At 43.8% G+C, this 27265-nt stretch overlaps 1 protein-coding gene across 1 annotated transcript; it reads right to left on the reverse strand.

Annotated features, from left to right (window-relative positions):
- Window positions 1–7: 7 nt before the first annotated feature.
- On the reverse strand, window positions 8–27162 carry LOC118770235 (hepatocyte growth factor). The gene is made up of 18 exons (XM_036517786.1): window positions 26954–27162; window positions 23862–24027; window positions 21382–21494; window positions 20801–20915; window positions 18279–18421; window positions 17056–17176; window positions 14475–14593; window positions 12501–12666; window positions 11219–11352; window positions 10445–10538; window positions 8899–9035; window positions 7523–7555; window positions 7301–7406; window positions 4801–4875; window positions 3964–4113; window positions 3204–3310; window positions 2772–2914; window positions 8–2656 (listed from the first exon to the last, which is right to left on the reverse strand). The coding sequence occupies exons 1-18, from the start codon at window positions 27000–27002 to the stop codon at window positions 2474–2476; spliced, it is 2154 nt and encodes a 717-aa protein (XP_036373679.1). The 5' UTR covers window positions 27003–27162; the 3' UTR covers window positions 8–2473.
- Window positions 27163–27265: the final 103 nt, after the last annotated feature.

A 27265-nucleotide genomic window follows, 5' to 3' on the forward strand; every position in this document is an offset into this window, starting at 1 on the left:
CCCCCCCCCCAAATGTAATTACACACACCATCACTTTACAAGGCAACCTTCCTAAGGTGTCTTCCACTAACTTCTGGTCTGTGATGTTGTTTCCTCTTCCCTCCATTGATTCCTTCTCTCACCTGTCTGTTCATTCCTTGCTACATCCAATCTACCATCTACGCTGTCATTAGCCCTCTCCCATCCAGGCAAGCAAGAGCACTTATTCTTTGCCATGATGATGCTAGTATGGAGGTGGAGAAAATCTCTCAACACCATCACGCTGTTCCATTCGCAAGGTTCTCCTCATCACTCCAGCTAAAACATTCTTCTTCCAGACAATAATTCAAGTCTAGGACACGGATCCATACTCTCTACCTCTTGCATCCACTGAACCTTCCCTCCCTTCGCTGCAAACAACTCTGTGAGGCCCATGTTGCTGATATATGTAGGGTCTTTATGTCCCTACTAGGGGCTCCATGCTCCACTTCCCTCACCCTGCCTTCCCCCACTCTCCCACAACCCAACTGTCCGCTCTCTGGACCCTATCCTCCCTGTCACCTTTAAAGCACTCTGCTCTCATTCATCCCCTCCCTCCTTCAATACCTCCACTGTTGGCTGTTTTCCTGGTGCCTTCAAACAGACACACACCACACCTCTTCTGAGAAAAAAAAAACCCTTGACTCTTGGTTGTTCAAAATTATTATTATTCTCCTTCCATCCCCTCTATTCGAAAAAATTGTCTGGTTTTCTTCAGAACAACCATGTTTAATTACACAGGTAAACTGCCAATGTAATAAGAAATGTTACTCTGCACAAACCGGCAGAGCACAAACACTGACAGGGTAAGATAAAACTGACATTCCTGTGCCTGTTGCCCTGCAGATCGGACAGTTTCTCTGAATTCATCCAAACTACTCATGTATATGTTTGGGTCTTTGTATAAATATGAATAAGTAGGAACAACCTTAATTTCAGCTTTATTATTTTTAATACAGTCTGCAGCGCAATGACCGAAGTGTACTCAGAAAGCAAACGTTTCAGACCTGTCTTTCAGCAACTATTTGTTATAACTGACAATGTTTAGAGAAATGATTTCCCTGCTAGATTACTTTGGAAGTTAGCCAACACTCAGGGCCAAGAATAAAGGAAATGCATACTGAGAGGTACACCGGCACACAATAGGAGAACCGGAACAGGCGATCTGCTGTGTGCCTACGCATCCGCTTTGATGATTTCTCCAACAGTAAGGTCCTGCCTGTTTCAGTAATACCAAGCTCATTATATACACACATGAACAAACTCCATATTCTGACCAGCAGAATGCAAAAAAGCAGTGCAGTCTTCTTTGGACAATGACTGAGTTACTTGTGTACACATGCATGCATTTTTGTAGAGGACGGAATTAATAAAAAAATATATAAAGAATACATTCAGGAATATACACTCTTAATAGTTGCATACTGGCTTGTTCCTTTTCAGTATTTTCTTTACAGAAATAACCAATAAATTCCACATAAATTGTTCCCACTTAACAAAGGAAAGATTTATGACCTTTATCTGGCTTTCAGCTCTAAGCATCGAGCATCCAAGTGTATCATTTATCACAAGTTAATATGGTCAAATGTAGCAGAAATATAATTCATACAACAACTTCCCCTGACAGCATCACATAACACAGTGAATGGCGAATCCAATAAAGGAGAAATTATACTGAAAAGGACAGAGGCCATTTAGATGTTTTTTTTTTTATATCAACAACATCTTCTTAATACAGATCTATAAGACCTACGAAACATTGCGGAGCGCCAGCAATGCACTCATAATCCTACAGTATGTACAACACTGCTTCACCACAACTTCAAATCCGAAACCAACCAACCGGCTTGGTGAGATACACCTTGTCCCCGTAGAGGCGCAGAGAGATCGAGTATTTTGGTTTTGAAATGATTCAAGTATTTTCAGGAGACAACACTTTAAGGATTAACAAGCAAGTCCAAAAAAACTCTAACTGATGCTACCGTCATCCATCATAACTGCTGTCAGTACAGTTAGCGTTATTTATACATTATGTGCACGATGCTTAACTTAACTCTAAACACTACTAGGGTTTTATGCCAGTTGTGATCTTGAAGGGAAATAATTCAGGAATATTGTGTTGAATCATGCCAGCCTTGATGTCCATGTGCTAACCAAACCTCAAGGTTGCAAAACCTTGTTGTTAAGAGAAAAAATGATCAAAGGCTGAAAGCTGACCACAGTTTGGCATTTTGAATTAAAAAAAGAAAACGATCTGAAATCTTCATCACAGCGTTCTGTCCTCAGCCCTTTTTTCCCCCATACATGAAAGTCCAGGAGGTCTGGAGGGTTCCTTCCAAGACTGGACACGGAACACTGAAGAAACTAAAACTGGCTTTCTTAAAGCAAGTCTTAAACATCACAGATGTCATTATTAGTTTTGATCTGTCAGTCACGCTGTGGGGAAACTCGCCCCCTAGTGGTTCTCCTCCAGCCTGGAGTAGTATCGGAAAACCTTGTGGATCCACTGGGTGTAGAAGGGCACGTTGATGAAGACTCCCGGGCGGTTGGCTCGGGCGCACCCCCTCCCGTGAATGCTCACACCCAGGATGACTTTGCTCTCGCCCTCCTGGCACACCAGGGGCCCGCCGTAGTCTTTCTGCAAGAGAGAAGCCGAGCCTGTTCAGTAACGGTGAACGTCGGACGGGGTCAACACAACGCTCTGTGGCGTGGTGGTGCCCCCACGGGGGCCCCTCTCGGCAAACGTTACGTACCTCGCACACGCCCTCGTCCTTCTTGCCTCCGGCGCAGATCTTGGTCTCCGTTATGGGGAGGTTACCACGGTGATACTCGTAGCATCTCTCGTTGCTGACGATCGGCAGCTGCACTGCTTTCAGGATGCCTTCATGTCCGGTTCCTGGAAGGACAGCCACAGCAAGGAGGAAGGTGATGAAAAAATCAATCTCACCATAAGCACATGTAAAGAAACTGTAAGTTAGCTTTGTGGGACTGGGGTTGGGGAACTAGACAGATGGTTATAGGTTCAAATCCCTAGTTGAGCACTGCTTTTATAACATGGCCTGGATTTGCTTAATCTGAACTGGATAGTACATAAAGCGTAAGTCACCCTGGGTAACAGCACTGGCTGAATATGAACGTGGTGCAGTTCAGTGACAGATCATGCGATCGCGGGGGTCAGAAAGCACCTTTGGTCTCACCCCATCCATACATGGTACAGTTGACGCCTTCTTTCATGGCACACCCCGCCACGGGGAGCTGGATGATCCTCACGTTCCCTGCCAGCCGTGCGGGTCTGGGCACGGAAGAACAGAGCCTGTTAACCAATCCTGACTCAATCCTTCACTGTGGCCTGAGACTGATGCACTGACCACCACCCACAGTCTGCATTTCTGCGTGTCCTTGTTAGCACTCTCAGCATGCAGCACCAACCTCCCTTGTAAGCAAGCAATCACTGCTAAATTATGAACAATATCATGTCGAAGCATATGGCACATTTTAGCACTGAACTCACAAATATCATGAAAACATTCTATGACGCAGTATATACAGAACACTTTTGAAACACGGACTTCCAAAAGTACACAGCGTATTTGAAAGAGGCACTACAATGTTTTCCTCATTTCACAAGTATTATAGGGTTTTCCAGATTTCATCCTTTACAATGTTTTGAACTGTATTCCAGATATATACAATCCAATCTGAGTTAAGAATACATGGGTTAGTTTACCAGTATTTACAGTGGAAGAAGAGACCCTAAGAGTGTAAAAGACCAGAGCTGACACGAGACGCGAGACACACTCTAGTCTAAAGGCAGTATGAGCAGCTGAATGGCCTGCTCTTGTCATTAAGCTTACTAAGCTCTTCTTCCACGCTGCTTTGTGTTAAGGGCCTCTGGTGAACATGTGTAAACATGAGTGATGTGAATGACGCGCGAGAGACGCTCACTGGGACAGCTTGAGGAGCGCCAGGTTGGATCCCTCCGGGCCGCAGATGACGTGGGCGATCCTCAGCTCCTGCTTGGTGGACGCCGCGCTGCCTGAGTCGTTGAGGTGGAGGAGCCCCATCCAAACCCTGTACTCTGTCAGGTCAGGAACGCTGTGGGGGGGGGTAGGTAGAGCAGAGATTTACCCAACGGCGAGACCCATAGTACCTACAGCCCGCAAGAGCGGCGGCCTTCCTCGTGACCCGACTCACTTTGTGGATTTGCTTTCCTGTGTGACCCGACTGTTAATGCCACCCCTATCCCTCGGCAGAGCAATGTTACCTGCACGATAGAACTCTAAAATGTTAGCCAGCCTGGGTTTCCCAGAGGCGGGATCTGGGCTCACGGTCATAATCCATCAAACCACAGGCTACGCATTTCTGCTGGAAAGATTCCTTCATCTGACCTTTTTACATTCACATGAAAAGGAGCCGTGTCTTGTGGGAAAAGTCCCCGGGTTTGCTCTGCGCCGCTCTGATCTGGGATGTCGGGCGAATGCAATGATCTAAAACGCAGGCACGTGGTGCGATCTAACATCCCCGCGGAGACCACCGGGATTTCACTTCATGCTGCTCTTGAAAATTCACAGGCGTATCTCACAGGCCCGTATCCTCTACATCTGACGTGCCAAGTACAGAAGCTAAACAGATGCGATTTTCCACTTTCCAAAAAACACTCAAGAACTTTAATTTTTTTATACATCTCGGCATAAGGGCCTGTCATAACATTTCTTGGAAAAAAAAATGGCAGCAAGGTTTTTCCCTGGGCTTCCTCGTTTTTAAGTGATATGAAAGAATTACCAGGATGAGAAACACTGTCGGTCAGTCAGGACCCAATCCTCTCGCACCAGCGACCCGCCACACCAGTGGATGCTCCTGGGAAATGAGGAAAACACACAACGCCATTCAGCTGGACAGCTCTGATACTTTTCAATGCGAGTTTGCATAATCCAGGTTTCACATAGTTTCATTAACAGAGCACACATACAGGAAATAGTCATCAGAGCAGAATGGTAGTGTGGTGTAGTAGTCAGGGAGGTGCCATTTTAACCAGAGGATTGCAAAGTTGAATCCACAAAATTCTGAGGTAAATATAAGGCAGCAGTCTTGGTCTAGCTGTAGAGAGCAGGGTTAGGATTACGGTTCACAATTGACTGGCCAATCGTCATGTTGTGTCTAATTTAAAGTTAACTTATTTTTTGTTCGTATACAGCTTAATAATCAATTCTATAATTGGTTTAAAACTGAAACTCTTTACTTTCTAAGCTCATTAGCGCCTCCCAGTGCCTACATGTGAAACCTGACAGGTACAATTTTCAGACTGTGTTGCCCTTTCGGTGTCTGTTCCTTGGTCATCTTGCATCGTTGCAAGTTTGTAGGTGAGTGAGAGAGGGTTGAGAGCTTACTGTGAACTGCATTTTGCTTTTTCTTGATTACATGCTTACTTCTGAGGGGTAAAGAGTGCAGGCTGAGCTCCAAGAGGCCAAAAAAAGTATCACTTCCGCAGCGAGTGGAAATTTATTCAAAAGAAGTATGTCTAATTTACCAGGAAAGCATATGATATGAGTGACATTTCCAAACCATCCATAAGACTTATCCATAACACAGATTTCCTACCAGAAAGTGAACTGAGGAAGAAAAAGGTTCAGGATGTTAAATCACAACTTGCTGGCCCACAAAGTGGTCTTTATAAGGCCACTTATGAAATCTAAGGCAGCTGCCATTGGATATTTCAAGGTGAGCCATTTACTTGCAAAGCACAAAAAGTCATACAAGGATGGGGAGTTACTGCTGCTCCAGGGAAAGCCTGCTTTACCAAGTGTTGCAATGAAAGACATGCGGCTGTCACAGAACACAGCCAGGAGACATTCTGGAATAATGGAAGATAATCTGCAGACGCAGTTTAAAAGAGACATTGATCACTGAGTCTTTTTTTGCTTCAGTTTGACAAATCCAGACACAATTGATAGATCCCAAGTCACCGAACAAAGATCTGCTTAACATCATTTTCATGCAGGGCAAAATGTGTGGGGAAGTTCAGTTATCACTGCATTACACATCAGCAGGTGCCTTGTGGTAAAATGCTGACTATGGGTCAGATCAAGGAAATTGTAAAGAAGAGTCTTCCTTCAATCTGCACAAGAAGTTTGCAAGTGAGAAGGAAAAGATCCTGTGCACACAGAACTACTGTACACTGTGACGTGAGGTGTTGAATAGGGGTGAATTCAGACATCTAAAAGATGAAATCAAGACCTTTCTTGATTTCACGAGAGATACAGAATACAGGCAACTGGAATATTCTGTATGGAATCATCTGGATTAAGTTTTTTAAAGATATCACTGCAAAACTGAACAAGCTTCATTGAAAGAAGAGAAACATGCCTGTAATGATAAGTGTGATCAACAGCTTCAAACAAAAACAATACTATGCTTTCCTCTCAGTTAGAGCACCACAAACTGCAATTTCAAGAATCTATGGGAAATCCCATAGAAACAGTGACAAAGAGCACTACACTGTGCAAATTGAAAACATCAGCACTGAGTTTGACAGGAGATTCACAGACTTTGCTCAGCCGGAGTCAGTGACAGCATGCATGTGTTTTCCATTCACAGAGGACTCGGATGTTAGCACTGTTGCCAGTAGAGCGGCCACACTCTTTCCAAGGATCGCATCAGGTGTAGGAAATGAAATGAGAAATATGGAGTATGACATTCGATTCAAAGCCAGGGCTGCAGACGTGCAGTTCCAGACCCCGCTGGATGAGGGCAAGAAACCCAGCATCAGGAAATAAGCAGCGCACCTCAACGCATTCTTTGGATCTACTTATCTTTGCGAGTCTGCCCTCTCGGACATGAAAATAATAAAACCAAAATACAGGAGTACCTTGACAGATGAGCACCTGGACAACTGCCTGAGTCTGCCTTTGAGTATCTACACCCCCACTTAGCAGATCTGGCTGATACCTTGCAGTGCATCTTGCATGCATTGCATATAGGTATGTAAGAGATATATTTTGACTTCTTGACATTTCATTGAAAAATTGTGTGCAGTGGTATATCTGAAAAGTAGTATCTGATATCAAAAGCGTGTGGGCACCGCTGGTATAAATGGATGTGATGCAAAGCACTGGAAACTGCCCTGCAAAGGAACAGAATATAGAAGTGATGTCTATTCCTGGTCCAGAAGGGTCTGAAGGAAGGCTTCAAACCGGCAGATCTTCAGTGGACAACACTGATGCAGTGGAAACAGCAGATGCAGTGGGATTCTAAAAGCCAGTTAAAGTAATCTAGAGACAATTACCCTTTCTGAATGCTGACCATCCAGCTCCCCTCGCTGATCTTGACCGGAGCTCCACCCACAATCCTCGTTGTTTTGTGAACAAAACAGGACACCTTTGACGTGTCACCTGCAAGGAGAAGCATGGGCACGAATGAATAAATAAATACAAAAGAGCACTTCAGAGGAAGACACTTCTAATGATGAGAACAACAATTCCATTGATTAAGATGTAAAAGGACTCACTCTTTGAAGGAAGCATATTCGGTGACGGTTTACCTGAAATGACAAAAAAGATTGACTGCTCAATAACAATATTATCACAGTGATTATAACAGAAATAACATTAACACACACAACATTCAATCCACTACGAAGCAACTCTAAAATTCATTGTGCTTTTCCACGTAATTCAGGGAGACTTGCCAAACTAAAACCTTATTTGTAAAAAGTGTAAAACGCACTATTGAGTGGAAGGTGTGGACTGTGGGTAGAGTCCAAATTAATACATTTGGTTACAGATTACAGACGCAACAGTGGAAATGTTTTTCATTATGGCTTATGACAAGAGCCAAAACAGCTGCCTTAGAACTACAGCAATACAGATTAATAAAAACCATCAGCAGAATCTGTGTAAACAACAACAGTTACGGAAAATACCAGCAGGGCAGGAAAGCTTCCAAACATGCAATTTCCATTTGTCAGAATCAAAGCAGGTCCTGTGGCCGTTTTGGGGGGTACGCTGTGGAACAAACCGCCTTGTCCTCATTACACAAACCCCCCCCCCCCCCCGACTGGGGCGACCCGCGACCCGCAGCCGTCATGTGGCAACGATCTCGTAATTTCAGAAGCTGATGAAGTCCCGAAGCAGGCCCATTCAGTGGCCCGTTAAAGCTTGAGAAATGCGAGCCCTTCGCTGTCGGGTCTCTCTGAGACAAACGCGTCGTTACTTAAGATTCCACCCCGGGCTAAAATTCTGTTTTGTTTCGTTTTTTTTTTGTGAATCAAAGTGAGGCGGCAATGACACGTGGTTGGCCGTCTCTACAGAGGATTGTCATGGGAACAGACACCTTGTAGTGAGCTGAGGGCCCAGGCCGTACTACACAGATTGAGAGAATGCGTCTTTGAATTCAGAAAGGCAACAAACCGCAGATGTTATTACATTTTTTTCACGTTTGGTAAGTGCCCTGTAATAGGCGGATTTTTTAAGTCTTAATGGCCTTATTGACATTGAGTTTGATGGCAGTGCCAGTGTCCCATGCCTGTTAAATGACAGTACCGCAATCACTTTGATCTTATGTAGGATATTATTTACTGGTTTTACAGCAGCGAAGGAACAATCCTACAATTATGGTTTACTCCAGATCAGCCCATGTGTATATTCTGGTCCCTTATTCTATGCAAGATAGTTGGAATGCATTACAGCCAGACTCAGCAATGCAGGTCCCAGTGCTACACAGGCATGGATGGAGATCGCTGCCTCCCTGTCATTTTCCCTCTCTGATTCTCTACAATGTATATATTGTGAGGTTTGTGCTTAAAAAAAACGAAGGCAAAAAACCAGTAAGTCCTACAAAATGAGAATGAGATGGGTCACCCGCATTATTTCCTAGGGTACTCACAGGGCTTAATCAGGCAGTAGTCCCAGGGAATGGACGAACTGTTGGTGTAGCACCAAGGCCCGTGTTTGTCCTTGTCTGGGTTTCTGCAGAAGTTACTCTCCAGCCCGGCGGCCAGCACTGAGGCATCGATGTTCCCGCTACAGCCAGCAAAACAGAAACAACAACTCAGAGTCAGTGTGAGGAGAAACTGCACTGGACCTGGCGTAGCCAAAAGGTCAGGCTCACTGAACTTTGCAGCAACACGAATGCTATTTCCCCCCCCGTTACAGTTCAACAACAAAAGCCCATAAACGGTAGAGGCACAGAGCTTTCTGAGGAAAAAGAAATCCTGTGGGGAATATGGAAGTATGTGCTTTGTGCATTAGCCGTGACGTGCCCACCTATATTCATCGCTCCCGCATTGTGAATTCTCATTGCTGAAGGAATGCCTCTTTCTTTTTATTTTTTTCTTTCCTCATGAAAACGCTCTGTCTTGTCTGAAAAGAATTCCTGAGGTGGTAAACGGGGGGATCTGAAGGCAAGACATATGGTCCTAAAATGCGCAGAGCGAGCCGCCGAGCGATTGGAGAGCGATGATAAATTCAAGTCTCTGCCAAATGTAAACAAGTCCTCCCAGAAGTTCTTCAAGGCTGACACCTGACCTCTGCGGGCCGAGCCAAGTGAAGAAGCTGATTGGCTTTGATCTGCTCCACAGAGAGGGCCGGGCGAGAACTTCCTTGGGTCAGGGGTCAGCCCTGGAATATGTTCCACCAGCTGCGCCATCGTAGCCTTTACATTTTTTTTGTCAATTCAGTAACGCTAACAACTGCATTTAAACATCAATTAACATCAATTGCCTCCAAGTGTGCATGGTTCCGATGTTTCTCTTCCTCGAGAAAACGGCAAGGGCCTTATTTTCTCAAGTTAGACAAATATGACCTGACACAGTACCAGCCCCCATGGTTTCGGGGCTTCAGCCATGTGTTTTCCTAACACTTAGAGCTACGCAGGTTGAACTTTGACTCGCTCCAGAGTCAATAAAACTGCAATTGAATTTACATCAGAAGACTTCTGTGAATGGCAGACAGACAAGAAATCGGCCACAGGGTCCTCTTGGGAAAGGTTTTATTCAAAGTCACAGGATACAACAGCAAGGTTAGACATAAGTCATAACTTAGTGAACCTGAGTGATTATCCATATATTGCAGTTTTGAATACACACACACATTACGTGTATGTGTGTGTACATATATATTTATATATATATACACACACACACACATATATATATCAACGGCAGATTTATGTAGGCTTACTGTACGTTTCCAATGGAACTCAGAAAAGGTGACCCCTGGCACTGACATCTGAGAATTCACGAATGTCCTATAGTTTAGCACAGATAGAGCCGATTCATCCTTGAGGATCTTCAAAGGAGACCCAAGCAGCAGAAAAACCAACTGCTGTACTTGGTGCTGTTTCCATGGAAACTGCAACAAATACTTTTTTTCAAACCCCATCCCGTGATAGTACATTTAGGGTGGTGGTGGTCTATGACTGGGTACTGTACCTTTTACTATGGTCCTCCCAAAACCCGCAAGGAATGCCAGACCTTGTCTTGGACAGTCGGCCCCTGTACTTTTCACCATTGTCCTCATAGCATTCTGCAAAAGACAAAAACCCAGGGGACACTGGTTGGACACAGATGGCATCCATAGTCTGACAGCAATCATTTTCCACATCCACGGATATGTACCCTGCCATAGGGGTTCACTGAAAGAAAAAACATTTGCACTGAGATTGTCAAAGGCAGTCTATGTCTAAATCTTTCCCATATCCATCCTTAAATGTCTTAAAATAAGTGCACTTGAAATTGGTATTATTTGTGGCTACACAAATTTTGCTTTGGGGACCACAGTGCAATCTGTGGTTCCCAAACCAACAAAAAAAGGCAAAGAAAGCAAGATCCCTTCATTCTGAATCTGTGCCGAGTCAGTCACTCAGTCCCAGTACAGCAGAAACTAACTGAATAGCGTATTTTATTGACCCAAACCCTCAAACCGATCTCGCGATTAAGTGGAAGACATGTGGGGCTGTTTTGAAATGCAAAGTGGTAAAACACTTGAAAAGAAGAACAAATGTTGGCAGTGTTTTGCCGAAGAAGCTGCCAGAATGCCTGCAAAACAAAAACCCGTCGCAAGGGCAAAAGCGGCGACACCACGAGCATGCGAATTTACCAGCCGGCTCCTGGCGCACACAATACTCGAAATGACAACCACCATCTCAATGCAACGGGTGTGCAGGAGTGCTGCTTTGATTCGGGATTGAACAGCGTGGTCCTTACCCCCCGTCTCCGGGACCTGGGCCCCGCACCGGGGGATGTTGGTGCAGAAGGCCATGCGCACATTGGGGTCAGTGGTGAAGCACCAGGGCAGGTCGGCCCCGTCCGGGTTCCTGCAGTAATTCTCCCTCAGATCTCTGTGGAGGGAAAAACACAGGGGGCCCAGGCTCAACGGACAGAGAGTAACCAGTTATGAAACGCTGGTGCTGCTGAGGTGCACGCATCTCAAAGCTGAAATGTCAGCAGCAGAGCATAGTGGCTAAGGAGCAGGATTCGTAACCGAAAGGTTGCTGGTTTGATTCCCCACGGGGACACTGCTGTTGTATCCTTAGGCAAGGTACTTAACCCACAATTGCCACAGTAAAAATCTATATAAATAGATAACATTGTAAAAAAAAGTCTGTAATTTATGTGAACACGAGCAACGACTAAATGCCAATAATGTAATAATATCAAGAGGAACCTGCTGCCTCAACCACCTAAATTGCATGTAAGGCAGGCAGTCCAAACAAACTCTTCTAACAGTCTCCCAGACCACAGACTCGCTGGCTGACCTGATAGATGAACTGCCACAGCGCAGCCCTTACGCTGAAATTGAAAAATCCCGCAGGTCAGGCACAGCCATCGGTATTCTGATATTTCTTGTCCCCGCGGAGCAGGGGAGTAAATTGAACTAGCAGTGCAAACACGCATACCGGGAATGCTCCAGAAACACGCCAAGCCATACATTACACATAAATACCTTGGCCTTTTTTCAGGCACTCAAAAATAAGGGTTGGGAAGGTAGCAGTTTTCAAAATGTAAGTGCATTTAGGTCACTAATTTATCGCTTCATTCATAGCACAAAAGTAACTCCTCCAAAAGTAACCATTCCTACCTGCACATTTTATTTAACATACAGGCCATTCCATTATTTTACTTCATTTCACACACAGTCGGCGCTTCCATTCTGAATAACTATTAGTATTACTTACTATTTTTATTTATTTTTATTTTTAATTATTTTCTTATTTTAGGCTTTGTTCGCTTGTTGTTTTTATTTTTTGTTTGTTTTGTCTTTTTTTAATCCATAAATGAAATTTTTGAGGTTTGTGGGCTTTTTGTTATAAAAGCCAAATCCAAAGTCAATAGATATAACAGTGTAATCCTCTGAATATGAAACACAAATTTGCAGCCTGAAACTCCTGATAAAAACTTCTGAAACATCTGGAAAGGTTGGGTGTTGCTGTGGTAGGGGGGATAGGGGGCGGGGCATGTGTGGTGCCACTGGGGCAGAGAGTCTCACTTGCACTTGTAGTTCTGGGGACTGTAGGAGTGGTTGTGGGGGAACTGCGAGTCCCAGCGCTGACACTGCACCCCGCTGGGCGTCACGGACACCGTGCCGCGGTACTTCTCCCCCTGACCACGGAAACACTCTGTTGTCACATCAACGTCAGCCTTGCCGTCCGAGTCTGAGAAAAAGAGAAACAGAGAAAGATAAACCCTCCATCTGTTGGGGATCCAAGCAGAGATAAATAATGATCACCACGGACACACTCTGAATTAAAACAGCATGTGGCACAATGAAAAACACATATGCAGTACCCAGTGTCAGTCCCTAGCCAATCAGTAAAGAGAATACATGTTTTCATGTGTGAACTTGTGAACTACATCCAAAATTACCATGGCTGTAACACTTCTACTGAGAGCTAGAGAAAAATATTTTCCCCAGAGTAATTCTCAACAAACATTTGTCAAAATTTTGGCTTCACTGTGAACTCCACTACACTATTTTGCTAACTTATTAAATATTGTAAACAAAATGAACACTTCACCACAGAGCATTCATCTTTCTCCTGTGAGCTATGATTATAATTCCCAAATTGCTGCAGCTAATCTCATCTTGAGCTGCAGATACATTTATCATCTTAGGTCACCATTTTCTGCTTTGCAGCCTGTAAGACGCCCTGGGGCAATCTGTTTCCCTCCTCCCTATCTAATGAGGCATGCCCTCACACCTAGACTATGGTCACAGTCACGCAAGGCTGGCCCCTACAGCAAAACCCAGGGACAATTTCAAAGTTGTAGAGAGCAAAACCACAAGAAATGGGTTCAAAACTGGCTTTTTGGCTTAAATTGTGAATGCTACGATTGCCCTCTTCGGTAGAAACACTGACCTCTTGTTTTCACACAAATCTAATTTAAAATTTCATCTGAAAGTGAAATTAAAAAACCAAAAGCATAATCATAGGGACTTTGTGTCCTTCTGTCTTATTTTATCATCTAAAAACCACTATTATGTTTAAGTTTTATGATAGAGAAACCATAATTACTAGGGATACGAGATGCCTGAGTAGATAGTGCTGTCTTGCTGGTAAGTTTGAGGGCAATGATAGCTTCACAAAGACTGAAAACATGCTAATCTTTTTTGGAGTGAATTTGACTTGGTCCTGCAAACCCCAGAGGATATTTCAAACAAGAAAGCAAGAAGGTCCAAAACCTTTTTGATTTTTGTTCTTCTCCACAGGAATAACAAAGTCACAGATTTTTCAGCTAACAGGCCTTCATAATTGTACACGCACACACAAAAGAAAATGCTCTAAACCTTCTAAAGTGAAGTTGCACTCTGACTTCTTCAAAGTGAGGACCACCTCTTCTTCGCTTCAGAAAGTCCAAAATTAACATCATGGATGGAAATAGCAGTTCACAGGTTACCTGTGATTTAGGTAAGAGCTCCTTAGACACAGGCTTTAGAGCCTGTCAAGGAGTTTTCAGGCACAAGCTCCTGAAAGTTAAGTCCCACCACACTCGACTGCGCCTTCACCCTAAGCAGTCCTGACACGGCATTAATGTGAATGGATGGTGAAGCTACATCCGAAATACAGGGCAGAGAGTATGTCATTAGCATAGCAGCTCACCGCGCATGGGGGCCCATCCTAACAGGAGGGTGAGGGGGGTTGGAGGCTGAAAGCCAAAATGTAATCGAGCCTCGTGTTTTGTCTTTGAGGAGGATAGGGAGTTTGCTCGGAGATCAACCTGCAGCGCTCGGGCGGATTATCTCGAATCTGTTGTGGGACGGGTGGGGGGGGGGGGGGGGGGGGGGGGCTTCGAAAAATAAATATGCTGCACTATAACTAACAGGATAACAAAGTAGGTTGCTGCTTTACAAACCAACATTCCTTTGTGGTGTCCAAAGGAAAAAAGAGAGAGACAGCGAGAGAAGGAGACAGAGAGATGGCTCGAGAACAGGAAGGGGAAGCAGTAAATTTCGCCAACTCACCGCATGCTTTAATGTCGCAGTACTCCCAGGGGGTCTTGGGGTCGACTGTGTAGCACCACGGCCGTAGACGGTTGTTGGGGTTGCGGCAGAAGTTGTCGTTCAGGCCCTTGTCCGGGTACCTGCGGATGAACGAGAGGAAAAGGGACGGCTTGTGGTTCAGACCCTCTCGGGAGGAAGTGACACAAGCACAAGCCCCTGGGCTGCCCCTTCTCAAAACGTAGAGGCGCGCAAATCTGGTTCGGACGACTCCTAAATCACCCGCCTGAATAAACGCAAGGGGTGAGGGACGGGCCAGCTTATCTAAACAGATCGCCGAGGACCGTCGTCTGGGACTCTAGAGTGAAGTCATGTGCAGGAAGCGCGGGGTCACAGTTCCTCGGGGGGCACGAAGAAGGTCTAAATCGGAATTCCCCTTCTCAAATTACCTGGTGCTGAAATGTTATTGCGGGCAGATTCAACCAGTTTAAGCATTCATGACATTTTATTGCACAGGGTCTTGCGAAGATAAACACGGAATTGACAGGGACAACGTTCATTCCTCACACTGAATTAACCCCACTGGGAAATACTGGTCAAACCATACCCTGGCTATTAGCTTTAAACAACACCAGTTACTAGTTTCATACAATCATACATGTATTATATATACAAACACACACACACACACAAAGTATACACACATATGAGCTTGTGTGCGCGTGCGTGTGTGTGTGTGTGTGTCTGTGTTTGTGGTGTGTAAGTATCAATGAATACGCACGTGTACTTATATGTATTTCACCAGAATCTGCAAATGTTAAAAAACTGGCAGATGACTTCTTACTATTTAGATTCACTGTCAGCTGACATCGCTCCTCCGGTTGTGACATTCATGGGGGACAGCAAAGCACTTGCCAGATTAAAGTACATCTTTCCCTACGGGCTGCATATGCCAAAGAACACGATCCTCTGGGGGGGAAAGGCAATATAATGTTCCCGCTCTGGTCTATTCCCGAGAGGTGCTCAGGAATCTGACGAGGCGTTTTAAAACGTATTGGTTTTGCGGCGTTTCTTTTGATTCGGCACAGCGGGGCAGCCGCCCGCATGATGGGAGCTGTTCCGAAACGCCAGTACCCCCCGATTCATCTCACACGATGGAATAACATCTGCGATCACACAGAACTGCTCCGTATAACAAACGCAATAAAGTTAACAGGATTCCAATTTCCCCCGCGGATGCTCATCAAATGTACAAATGAAGATGAGAAAATACGCAATAAAGGCAGAAAAAGGGGACAATTCAATAAATTTGTCTGAGAAAACAGAGGAACATTTGTGTAAAGGGGGCCCAAGGACCCAGTGTCCTTCATAATGTAAAAAGACCCCATGTGAACAGAGACAAACAGGAAATGCAGTAGCACTCTGTACTTCTCAGGTACCCTGTTATGACCACAACTGTCTTCATATCCTTGATTATTGCTGCACAAATTGTATGTCCTTTTACTGTCCATCGTGTGTACCATCCATAAGATGGCTCCCTTCAGACAGTCTAAACTCATCACAAATCATTAGTGACCTATGCTAATGTTTCAGCTGGCTATTAAACTCTCATTCAGGCTCTGTTAACTGTTGGTCGATTTCTGCTGTAATAACAATGACATCACCCTACCCTACAATGAGATGAGGACTTCACGTCATCATCACCTCGTTTGCACGTCCACGGGAAGAAAAAAATGAGTCGTGACTGATTTAGAGACCTAAGATGAAACTGTCACGGAGCCAGTCCCGCTTTCTGCATTACTTGCACATGACATTGTAGGCAGACAGTGCCCGGCAAACTTCTTCTGAGCTCCCCATTTATCTCTCTGATATGCCGTAGGCATTTGGGTTGGAGATTGGCCGAGTGCTACGGAGAGGGTGACCGGGCCTCGTCGGCGCTGACGGCTAGTAATGACACGTGCTCTGGTGAGGCCGTGACAGAGGAGAGTGAGGACAGGCTCCTCATTGGAGGCATCCCTGCGGGACCAGATCTGCCCAATGATGTGGCGCGGCATGCTAACGCGCTAATCTCACACACACAGACCAGCCAGCGCCGAAAGGGCTCTTAACTCCAAACATCTGGAGCTGATTACACATGTGAATTGTAGCCACCCATCGAGAGCCATCTCGATTTATTAATGGGGCGACGCCGTATCCATCAGCACTGCGGGCCTCCTCAGACTGACTTGTTTTCGCCCGTCAGTTCTCTTGCTCCTTCTCTGAAGGAACGCAGCCTTACTTTGCGCTCTTCACTGTCGAGGGAGCACCTGACAGCCATGTGATGTCACTGCCTAAATTTGTGGCTTACAGTCATGTTTAACGTTTATTTTTATGTGCAGTGTTTTGCCTTATATGCACAGTTTTGCAGGTTAAGTTGACACACGGCTTGAGACAGCCAATAAGGACAACATGAGCCAAGCATCGTATCCCACAATCCCGCCTGGGCTAAATCATGGGCACCATCGTACCCTCTGAGTGGGGGTTCACTGCCACCCCTGTGACAGATTCAAGATCACACTGGGGTAATTCTCATCCAGCAGAAAGCTATGCCCAGGAGCCTGCTTACCTTTTGGGGTGGAAGGGGTGTTTGTGAGGCTCCATCAGATCCCATCTCTGGCACTCCTTCCCGCTCTCTGTGTGGTCCATGGGGCCTCTGTACCCTTCCCCATTGCACTTCATACATTCCACTGTGGAGAAAGAAAACGGTCAGTAGAAATTCCAAAAAGGATGGGGGACGACAACTTGGCTTTTAAGTTACATAACTCAGCTTCTTTGGCCTTGATCTACAAATATGAAACATACAATAAAGCCGATTATTTGAATGCCATTTATGCAGTCTGCGCGATTGGAGTTTGATTTGGCACCACGACGATTGCTGTTTGATCGCGTGCAGGCAAAAGAAGAGAAAAATAAAACGGCTCTGAAAAGGTCAATTCTCTGCTTTTTAATCCACTATGACTCGCCCGCACAATAATACGAAAAAGCCGCGGAAAGTACGGAAAGCAGATGTTTACAGGCTGGCTGCTCTTGTGAAATCTTGATTTATATTCTTCTGTGTTTCTGATTATGGGAAAGCTAATTTATTAACAAACCTGCGGGGGCATTATTATTCCCCCCGTAGTCAGCCGATAAAAGGCAGGACGCTGTTATGCTGTCACTGTTTTCTGCGGCACATCCTGTCCCTTTTTCTCGAGCTCAGTCAATCATATACAGCATCTTCCTCTCTCGTCCCTATTGCACACATTAAAGGAAACCACTCCTCTGAAATCAGGGAGTCAAGGGCACAGATTCGGCCTGGCCACAATGCACTTTTTTTGCCTCAACTTTGAACGACGAATTACCTTCTTCCGGAACAGACTCAACAGTTTTCTTTAATTTTGGTGCCTGCCAAACTCATCAACTCATATTGTATGAGAACATTTAAAAAAAATAAATACTTGCTTGGTATTTGTAACCCGTGGTCAAAGACCTAGCAAATTGCACTTTGACTGGATTTGGGCCTAATGTTTTCAAAAGGCACCTGCCTTGCAAATAGCTACTGGCAAGAGGGAACACAAAACCCAATCCAAGAATGGGCACTAGGGATGGGCTGTGACTACATTGACATCTTTTTAGTTCCTTTAGTGTCTAGCTGCCGTCTTTAGTCACTTGCTGAGTGAGCCAGTGTGGGACCATTTCTAGGGCTGCTTAGTAGTAGCCAACAATTCTAAGACTCCTGTTTGCCTCCACATCAGTGTCTTATATTTCCTGCCTTGCCCACAGAGGTTTGGTGGAAAAAAGGGCCTTTACCTTCAGAGCACTGGGGGATGTCACAGCTCTGGTGCCGGAGTTCGGGGTCGGTGGTGAAACACCACGGCCCTGTGGTCTCATTGTCGGGATTCCTGCAGTAGTTCTCCTGAAGGTCCTTCTTCTTGTTCCTCGTAGGCAGGAAGCTGAGCATAAAGAAAAACTGCATTAGCCCCAGGGCACGTATGGGAGTATGCATGCAAAGTAAATAAGCCATCCACATTGTAACGACTGGCTGGACATCGTTCTTCTCTTTCGCGGTACTTTGACATTAAGGGACGGCTTCTCAGAGACTCCAAGGAAATCGTTTCAACAGTCAGCCCTCGAGGGATCATCAGCAACTTAAACTGTGGACAGGAGCAGTGACTGGAGCTATCAGCAGCAATATGAACATAAGACAAATTCCGTATGGGGGGATTTCCAATTACATTAAACCAGATGCTAAACATCAGTCATCGAACAGTGACAGAGAACTACGTAAGTCACATTTTCTTCCCCTCCGGTCCATTATATTTTACTCAAGGGAGGAGCATCACATCACTCACTGAAAAGTATTCCCTGCATGCTAAACATGACCAGCACAAGGCTCTGCATGGCGTGATGGAGGACAGCCTCCCTGTAGGATGTATGTTAGCATGATACAGAAATCCATCCAGCGAGCTGCGGAATGACTCCCTGGCTTTGCAGCGTGGCTCTACACTCCTTGATACATCTCATAAATAAGAGCCCTTTACTCTGTCTGTGAGGCAGTATCTGGAAAACAAACCCAGAGTTTCCTTGCCAGACATCCAAGCTTTTGATCCAGGGGGGCATGGCAGCAATAAAGCTTAAATCAACAGATGTAGGCCGACCATTTGTTAGAGTGCTAGACAAGAAAAGTCTCTCAGGAACTGGAAGCATTTGCACCTGGGCAAATGTTCTTGTGGTTTAGACCAACCGAACAGAAAGTTGCTTTCGCTTTGTACCAAGTGACCAAGAGTGGGGCCAGCGTCAGCTGGGGGGAGCACGCGTTCAAAGAAAAGCATTTTGCTAAAGGCACCGAAACAGTTTTTCGATTCGTGCGAGAGACTCTGACTTTGTTGGCAGAAAAAACTTCCATTAACCAACTGGCTGAATGTTCAATGGCCTGTGACCATTCTCTCAAGAGTTGAGTTTCAAGAAACAATTCCAAATGACCACGTCAATTAAACGTACCTTTACAATCATCCTGGTAACTCACAAGCAATTTCAGTCTCTTGCGGTCAAGTTACCTCCTATTCTCACACAAGGAGACTCCAGCTCTCATGCTATTTCTCAGTTCATTTTCCTGTAAATTTCCACAGACTTACTGCACAACCCCACTTTAGAACACTAGGTTGATAGGTGCCAAACACAAGCATTTTTCAGTAACAAACTGAGTGCTAACATATATGGAGCACAACATAATTAAATTTTTGTACAGCATTTCAAAGCGCAGTTTAAAAAAGGAAGTTTATGTTTAACAAAAATGCTTATGAAGAGATAAAGAGATATCTGAGTGGCAGCTTGATCAAACAGAGAGGGGATGTAAGGTCTTCTTGCTGCAGGGAAAAGGCTTAGTTTCATGTGTCCAAAGCTTTGCAAGCACAACTGGAAGCCATACAAAACATGAGTTCAGTCAATAAATCTTAAGCCTCAGAGTTTTAATGCTTTTTCCTCTCTACCCCTATAAATCCCCCCACAAATATCGCACAGCAAACAAGTAATGCTAGGCTGGATTTGCACCACTAATGAACTCCTGGCTCTCGACCATCTTTAACTTTGTAGATTTTCTTATCTGCAGGCTCTTGGTCCTCTAACTCCTCCACACTCATAATCTCAAATAGACATTTTTATATAAGTACATATAATATTACCTACTTTTGCCACATCCAGACAAGTTGATATCCATTTTAACATGTAGCATAATCGGTCATTTGCATTATCATGCTGTAAGCTTATTACCATAAATACTGTAAGTTGTACTATGCATGTTTGCATTTGTGTGTATCTGACAATGTTTGTCTTTATTGCATCACTATAACTGTACTTTTAGAAGGCAAGGTAAGACATCATGTGATTTAAAAATACTAGTGGAATGGGTCACATTAAAAGATGAGGGGTAGGGATGGGGGCTTGGGGGGAGGGACAATCCCAAATGAGTGGTTAAACAATAGGGAACTTCCAATTGTCAAGAGACATGAGTGAGCCCTTGTTAGTGTGACTAAATTAGGCCAACTCAAGGAAGGAAAACCAGTACAGGGTGCTCTTGAGGGACATGCCGATGCCAAAGACTGCAGAATCAGAAAATTGGATCTGGCTGGGTTGCTGACTAAGGATGACGACACTCCAATACGATTTTGATTGGGGCTCTTGCTGATGAGTTCACTGCTAGATGCTAATTCTTGATGATTTTCTCATAAACCCCAGCAGTATGACATTACAGTGACTGATGACAAAGATGCGGTAATCAGTGTTCAGGAGATATAACTTAGCAAAGCAGAACAGCAGAATGACAGAGCCCTCACTTGTGATCGTGCGGCATCGTGGAGGCCCAAGCTTGGCACCTGACCCCACTCTTCGTGATGGATCTCTTCCCCTTGTAGTTCAGGCCGGTCCCGATGATGCACTGTTTGACATAGTCTGTGAAAGACAAAGCCAGTGTAAGAATCAGGATCCTGAAACAGAATGCTGTACTGAAACTGCAAAGAAGCATTCGCCTTACAATAGCATTATAACAGCAATATCATAGCTTCAAAATTCAGAACAACAAAATAGTTTGTTATAAACTTCAACAACATCAGTTAAATGTCAGCAATATTTATTTATGATGCTTTAATAGCAAGTGTATTTGGAATTGTTTGACTGGCAAGTTATGAACTGGCAACAGGGAGCGTTTTTGTGTGAAAATATTGACTGTTAGCACTCTGGTAAACTTGGCAACAGATTCTAAACAACCCATAATACATGATAGTATAAACAAAAAATGTGGCTTTGCCGCATTTTGCCAGTGAGCTTAGCTTCCTGGTGCTTCTGTAGGAAAAACAGAATGCAGCAGAACCAAAAATGCCATTTTTGGCTAAAACTCAGAGTCAAAAGTAATATTTACCTTTCTTCTCATAGAGGTCGAAGTTGAAGTCGTGGACTGTCTGAATTCCGGGGGTGTAGCTATCATAGGAGAGCCAGTGGCATCTCCTGTTTTTCTGGTCAAAGTAGAATGCTCTGTGGATACATGGAGGACATTGAGGTGGAGACTAGGTGCTGCTGCCATACCCTAAATGACACCCGAGATTGTGCAAATAATGGTATTCCTTGCACCATCAGCTTGTAAGCCAAGTTACTTACAGGAAACAAGTGATCTCATTAAAATGTTTTGTTGGTTTTGGGATTCTGAACATGGGAGAGTGAATGATGGGACTGGATTAAAACAGTGGAATGGCCTTCTAAAAACTGCCTCCATTGTACAGCAACGCTCTGTGAGAGTTTCAAGTTTCCAAGTACTTAGGACTTACAAATCAAAGGGAGAACAAGGAGCTAAAAGTCAAAGTGAAAGCGTTTATGATACACTTCCTTAGACTGTGAAACAGGTTGATTCCAAACTGAATGTGCGAGCGGGTGCGTGCGACTGTGCTTTGCTATGGTGGTTCGGTGGTCTGCTATTGGACAGACCTTGATTCCCAAAGAGACATCCGGTGGATCTTCCAGCCCTAGTTTTGAGCAACACTGGTCATATCATAGTTTTTTCTGATAAATGTTGATCTACTAATTATGTTATTAAAGGCTTACAAGCGGTGTGTTCCTTTGTCAGAAAACAGCAGGTTGGACTGCAATATGATGTAGTAATTCGCCTTGATTTGATTTGGTAGAAGTCTTATGCCGCCAGTAAAATCGGGCATTCGAGGAGACCAAGGTCCTGCTCTTTGTCAAGCTCAGCCGCCAGCATCAATCGCAGGTCTCAGTAAAATATACCAAAATGTATTTCTTTCTTTGGAATAAGGTACATTTATGCATACATCTATCCAATGAAATGAAAAACATTAGTGGGAAAGTATTCATTCTGTTAAATATGCATTTGCCATTGTATTAATTTACCATAAGCTGTCTCTTTACAGCTTTATGTGAGATGCTATTTATCACTCCTTAGCTGATGCATGGTTGCAGCAGTATTATATTACATAATGCCAACCAAATATGCCTATTCAATACTAAATAATATACACTGCATTTGAAAAGCTGTGTAACATTGTTTATGCAAATGTAAAAGGAAAATTACAATAAAATCAAGAATCAAATTATGCAAACATTGTTTATGTAAATGTCAAAGGAAAATTACAATAAATTCAAGGATCAAATTATGCAAACAAACCTCTTTGACTCACAAAGAAATGTAAGTGTTACTTCTTCATGAACACAGTTTAAGGGCATATGTCATTTGAATCCAGGGGTAACTCTCATTACAAGCTACTATGCATTTTTTATAGCACGAAGACATTGTATGCTTTGCTATTAAAATCTGTTCTTCAGAGCAAGTGTTTTTCTCATCAAACTGCTATTGTTAAGTACGTAAATTCTGACTTTACATCAGCCATCCCTCCACATGGTTTCCAAAACACTGCTGAAGGAATTAGTCTATGGAGAAACCCCTGTCAGACAACCCTTACTTCACCACCTGCATACATGAAATGTGGGGGAGACAGCCATCTTGGAAAATGTACCAAAGCACTGACATGCATTTTCCCGGTGTAAACCATCTCCGCAATCAACCAAAATCACACCGCTGATGTCAGTTTTATGGATACTCTTGTTTAACTACAGGCAGTGGAATTTCCTATTGCACTTCTGTTCTTCCTCTCTTGTTTGGCAAACAGCACTCCTCTGTTCCTAACTATACGGCAGTGAGAACACCATACTAGAAATGTGCTGGCAACATGTTTGGCCAGACAACATTTGGACAACTCATTACTATTAGCAACAGGGCAAAGTTTAGTAACATGTGCTGAGTAAAGCATTTCCTGTGTGGTTGTTCTCCAGCCTGTTGACTCTCTGCAGTCTCTGGCCAAGTGCTGATCTAATAATGAGCACTCTAAAAGAAAACCATGAAATCCCTCTATTAGTGCACCTGATGGACCATTTTACTACTCCTTGCTACAAATGTTACGCACATATTCATTCATTTACAATACCCAGTGAATCAGTTTAAACAAATCAAACCATAACCCTGTGCTGTACATCTGGGTCAGGGTCATTGATGTCATGGCCACTGAAAAATTTATGTTTTTTTTTTTTTTCCAAGCAGATAACTCTGAAGACATGGTAATAGGACCTGGTTGAATCAACCACAGTTTGCCATGATCACATCTTGATGTTCTCAGGGTGGTGAACTGAGTATTAAACTCTGTGTTCAGATGTGAGGTAGATGAGGCTCAGTTTTTAGCTGTGTGTGTGTGTGTGTGTGTGTGTGCGTGTGCGAATCATTGCATATTATGGACTTTAAGAAAGGCCATTGCGTGGTGTCATTTCATATCTCAGGACATGTGGCAGAAAGCATTCTGTCATACAGTGAGAAGCTCTTCACACAGTCAAGTGTACCTGCAAGTAAAGCGCATCTTCTTATTGCGGCTGCACCTCCGGGCGCACTTAACCACGCTGAGGACCCTGCTCTTGTTCTGATAGGAGCCATCCAGTCTGGCCAGGCGGGGGACCAGATGCACCCCGTCAGTCTTCTGGTAATCCTGGAGGAAGTTCCTCTTGCTTTCTGCAACAGTTTGGAAAGAAATCCATGTTAAATTGTAACACGGACCAGGAGATTTAACCGACACCACCGGACCGTCATACAGCTGGGTAACTCAACAAGCCAGGACGATTGTCATAATGTCAGCAACACTGGAGTAGAGCTTCAGTCTACCCATACAAGGAGGCATCTTGTTTTTCCTATTTCCCATCCCATTGCAACATTTTATCAACTTTTCATTAGACAGAAAAGCTCTGGGGTGTGAATAAAACCCTCACCCTGCTCAAAAAAAAAGGAATAGGACCGTGACTAACAAAATCTATATCAAATCAAATCAAGATATATTTTAATACTTTGTGTGTTCCTTCCCTCTACTGGAAATTTTACTAATATGACAAATAAAATAAGTGTTTCGCATATGTGCTTTAAAAACGGGGTACACTTAATTTGACGTTAAAAACAGAACAATCCGTCAATGTCTTGTTACTCAGTAATGACTCATCCGGAGTCATCCACTGGGGGCGAATGAGTTCTTCGACCTCACTCCTCGAAGACCGAAAGCACGAAGAGAGAGCGGCGCGCTTTCTCTCCTCAAAGTGAGTCAACAAAACCCACTGGAACTCGAACCCGCGACCTCCTGGCTGGCCTCACTTTCTTCTACTCCTGCCAAGTCTCCTCCGATCTCAGGATGAGCCAGACTGTGTCCGAGAAGACAAACCCACGACCCTTTCACTCCCGCAGGCCACTCCGATTAAACAATTATCCGCAGTTTTTCATGCTGGAGGCAACACGCATTCATCTTTCCACTTGAACTTTGTCCCCCCCGCTGTAATCTGCGCACACCTATAAACCCCCCAAATTCCACTCCTAATAAATTATCATCTGTGTCTTATTAATTTGGGTATTATCTTATTAATTTAATGGGTATTTCATAATCCCCATTTAACAAAGGGACAAAGACCTTTTAATTCGAAGATTTTCCCTAGAAAAGAGATACTTATTTTTTAAAAACACATTACCAACCCACTGTTCTAAAGGTATACATTCCAGCATCTGTCACGTTCATTCCCGGAGTGAAGTGCTTTTAAACACCGCGAAACGTTCTCTGTTAATGTTTAGGCTAAACTAGATCCCATCTGACAGCAGTCATTACAATATATTCATTTTGTCATCGATCGTAATTTTGGTACACAGTTAGATTCCACTTTTGGTTTTTCTTATGGCATTTTACATCCCGAGACTTCCCACTTTATATTAGCATCTTAAAATGCAATTAATTAAGCTTGTACAGTATTTCGTTGTCACAGATGAGATGCTTGACGATGGGTGCCTCTCATTTTAAGAGCACAGATAAGAAATAAATCATATTCATATTGATAATTTAAAGTGTCAAATGAATCCAAAGCATGTGCAAGAACACCTCGCAACATGTTTGTTAATTTTCCCGTCCAAGTGGCTGGTGTGTTTTAACCTCTGAATTGTTCATAGAAGAAAGTTATTTCTGAGAGCAAACGCCTTGAAAAATAACCAAAATCAGCCATAAAAGCCCGAATTCTAACGCTTTAGGTTCTCTAACCGCAGGGATTGTTTTTACTACACAGCTACAGATGTAAACTAAGCGTGCCTGAGAAGCTTACAAACTACTTCTAGGGAAGAGGCATCTTTAAGCAGCGGTTCATCAATTGTTCCACTGCCTGTGTGTGACGGCTCTGCAGGGAAGACGCGGTACTGAGCCGAAGTTGATCTCAACCAGTTTTCGCAGCTACGGGTCACTGCCCGAGGTGAGCCGACAGCCGCACATTTGGTGGAAAGGACATTTGTCTAGTTTATGTCTCTTCTCCATATGCGACGATTTCTCTCCACATCTCTCTCAAGTGACAGCATAACCGTTCACCGCCACCAACTGATGTTTGTGAGAATCTGAAAACATGACATTTACATTTACATTTATTTATTGACGGCGCAACTCAGCTTTAATTTTTAGTTTTTGAAAAAGTTTACGCTATGTTATAACGCCACAAGATTACGACTTTGCAAATAGAAATGCCTGCAAACCGCAATAATGATTTTAATGGTTGTTAAACCGCACCAGTCATAGCAAATGGATTGTGACAAGCCTTCATCGCCTGTAAGCGCCGGTTTAAACTCAAAGACGAACATCTTTCGGAATATGAATAAAACATTGCTGCAATTAAAATAGATGATTGGCATTTGTGTCTTCTTACGATATATGTAAGACTTTTCTTTGTGATTTTTTTTCTTTTTTTTGCTTACGTGTAATCGTAGGATTTAGTATTCTTGACTTGTTTATGTCAAACCCAGATTTCCAATAAAATAACTGGAGGGTAACCACAAATATTTTTGCATACAGTTGACCAGAGCAGGGATCATTTTCATTTGACAAGAAGGAGCTTGGTTTGTTAAGGAAATAAACTGTTGCCAACCAGAAAACCCTAAACTTGCAGAGCTTTAGCGCCAAGGGACAAACGGTTCCCACTAGGAATCACTGGTGAGGTTTCACTACATTTTTGCAGCTATGTGCGTAAGCAAAGCTACCAATGAACTCGTCCGCATCAAAGCGGGTTTAAGTTGTTATTTTTATGACACAGTCTAATTTGTCCTCTAAAGAATACTATAAATTACAGAGGAGTCCTTTAAGATTATTCATTGTCTGTTCATAATCAAGGTTACATGATGTCTTCTGTTGCTAGGATTTTACCAGGTGATCACAGCAACAAAGTGAAGCAAATGATAAAATAACTTCCGAGACTGCTTATTTGCACGACTCCGTTTATATTCTATGCAATCCTAATAGACAAAGACCATTTGAAGATATTTTCTTCCAGGACTGAAAATAAATGTTTTGAAGCAACGTTCAATAATGCACAAACTGTTAACGATGTAAGCGCACGCCTCACTTCTGCCAAAAGCCCATTCTCTAAAAACTTACCTGAGTAAACTACAAAAGCCACGCATAGCAGAACCTTGTAAATCCACATTATCGTTGCCTTCGTTGCTTTTGGAGCTGATATTCCGAGGTTTGAGAATGACTGAGCTTCTCGCCGCGCTGAACCTGTTTATAAGGACTGATCTCACCATTAGCTTGTATGATTAACTGGAAAACCCTTACTACAGCAAAGATGCCCCCTTACTGGAAAGGATCCCTCCTCTGCTCAACCAATACGACTATATCACACCGTTACCCCTCCCCCGCAGCAAGGCACTTAAAGGAAACTCTACCCCGCTCTCCAAGCAGCCCCAA

Source organism: Megalops cyprinoides, chromosome 23 (assembly GCF_013368585.1).
Source record: "Megalops cyprinoides isolate fMegCyp1 chromosome 23, fMegCyp1.pri, whole genome shotgun sequence".
Lineage (NCBI taxonomy): Eukaryota > Metazoa > Chordata > Actinopteri > Elopiformes > Megalopidae > Megalops > Megalops cyprinoides.

What these genes read in the sequence shown, in the direction of transcription:
- LOC118770235 (XM_036517786.1), bottom strand. Translation starts at nt 27,002, where the DNA reads ATGTGGATTTACAAGGTTCTGCTATGCGTGGCTTTTGTAGTTTACTCA. An exon ending in CATCCCCCAGTGCTCTGAAG is followed by an intron (nt 17,177 to 18,278) that starts GTAAAGGCCCTT and finishes CTTTCTCCACAG; the next exon opens with TGGAATGTATGAAGTGCAAT. An exon ending in CTACTGCCTGATTAAGCCCT is followed by an intron (nt 7,556 to 8,898) that starts GTGAGTACCCTA and finishes TTGTCATTTCAG; the next exon opens with GTAAACCGTCACCGAATATG.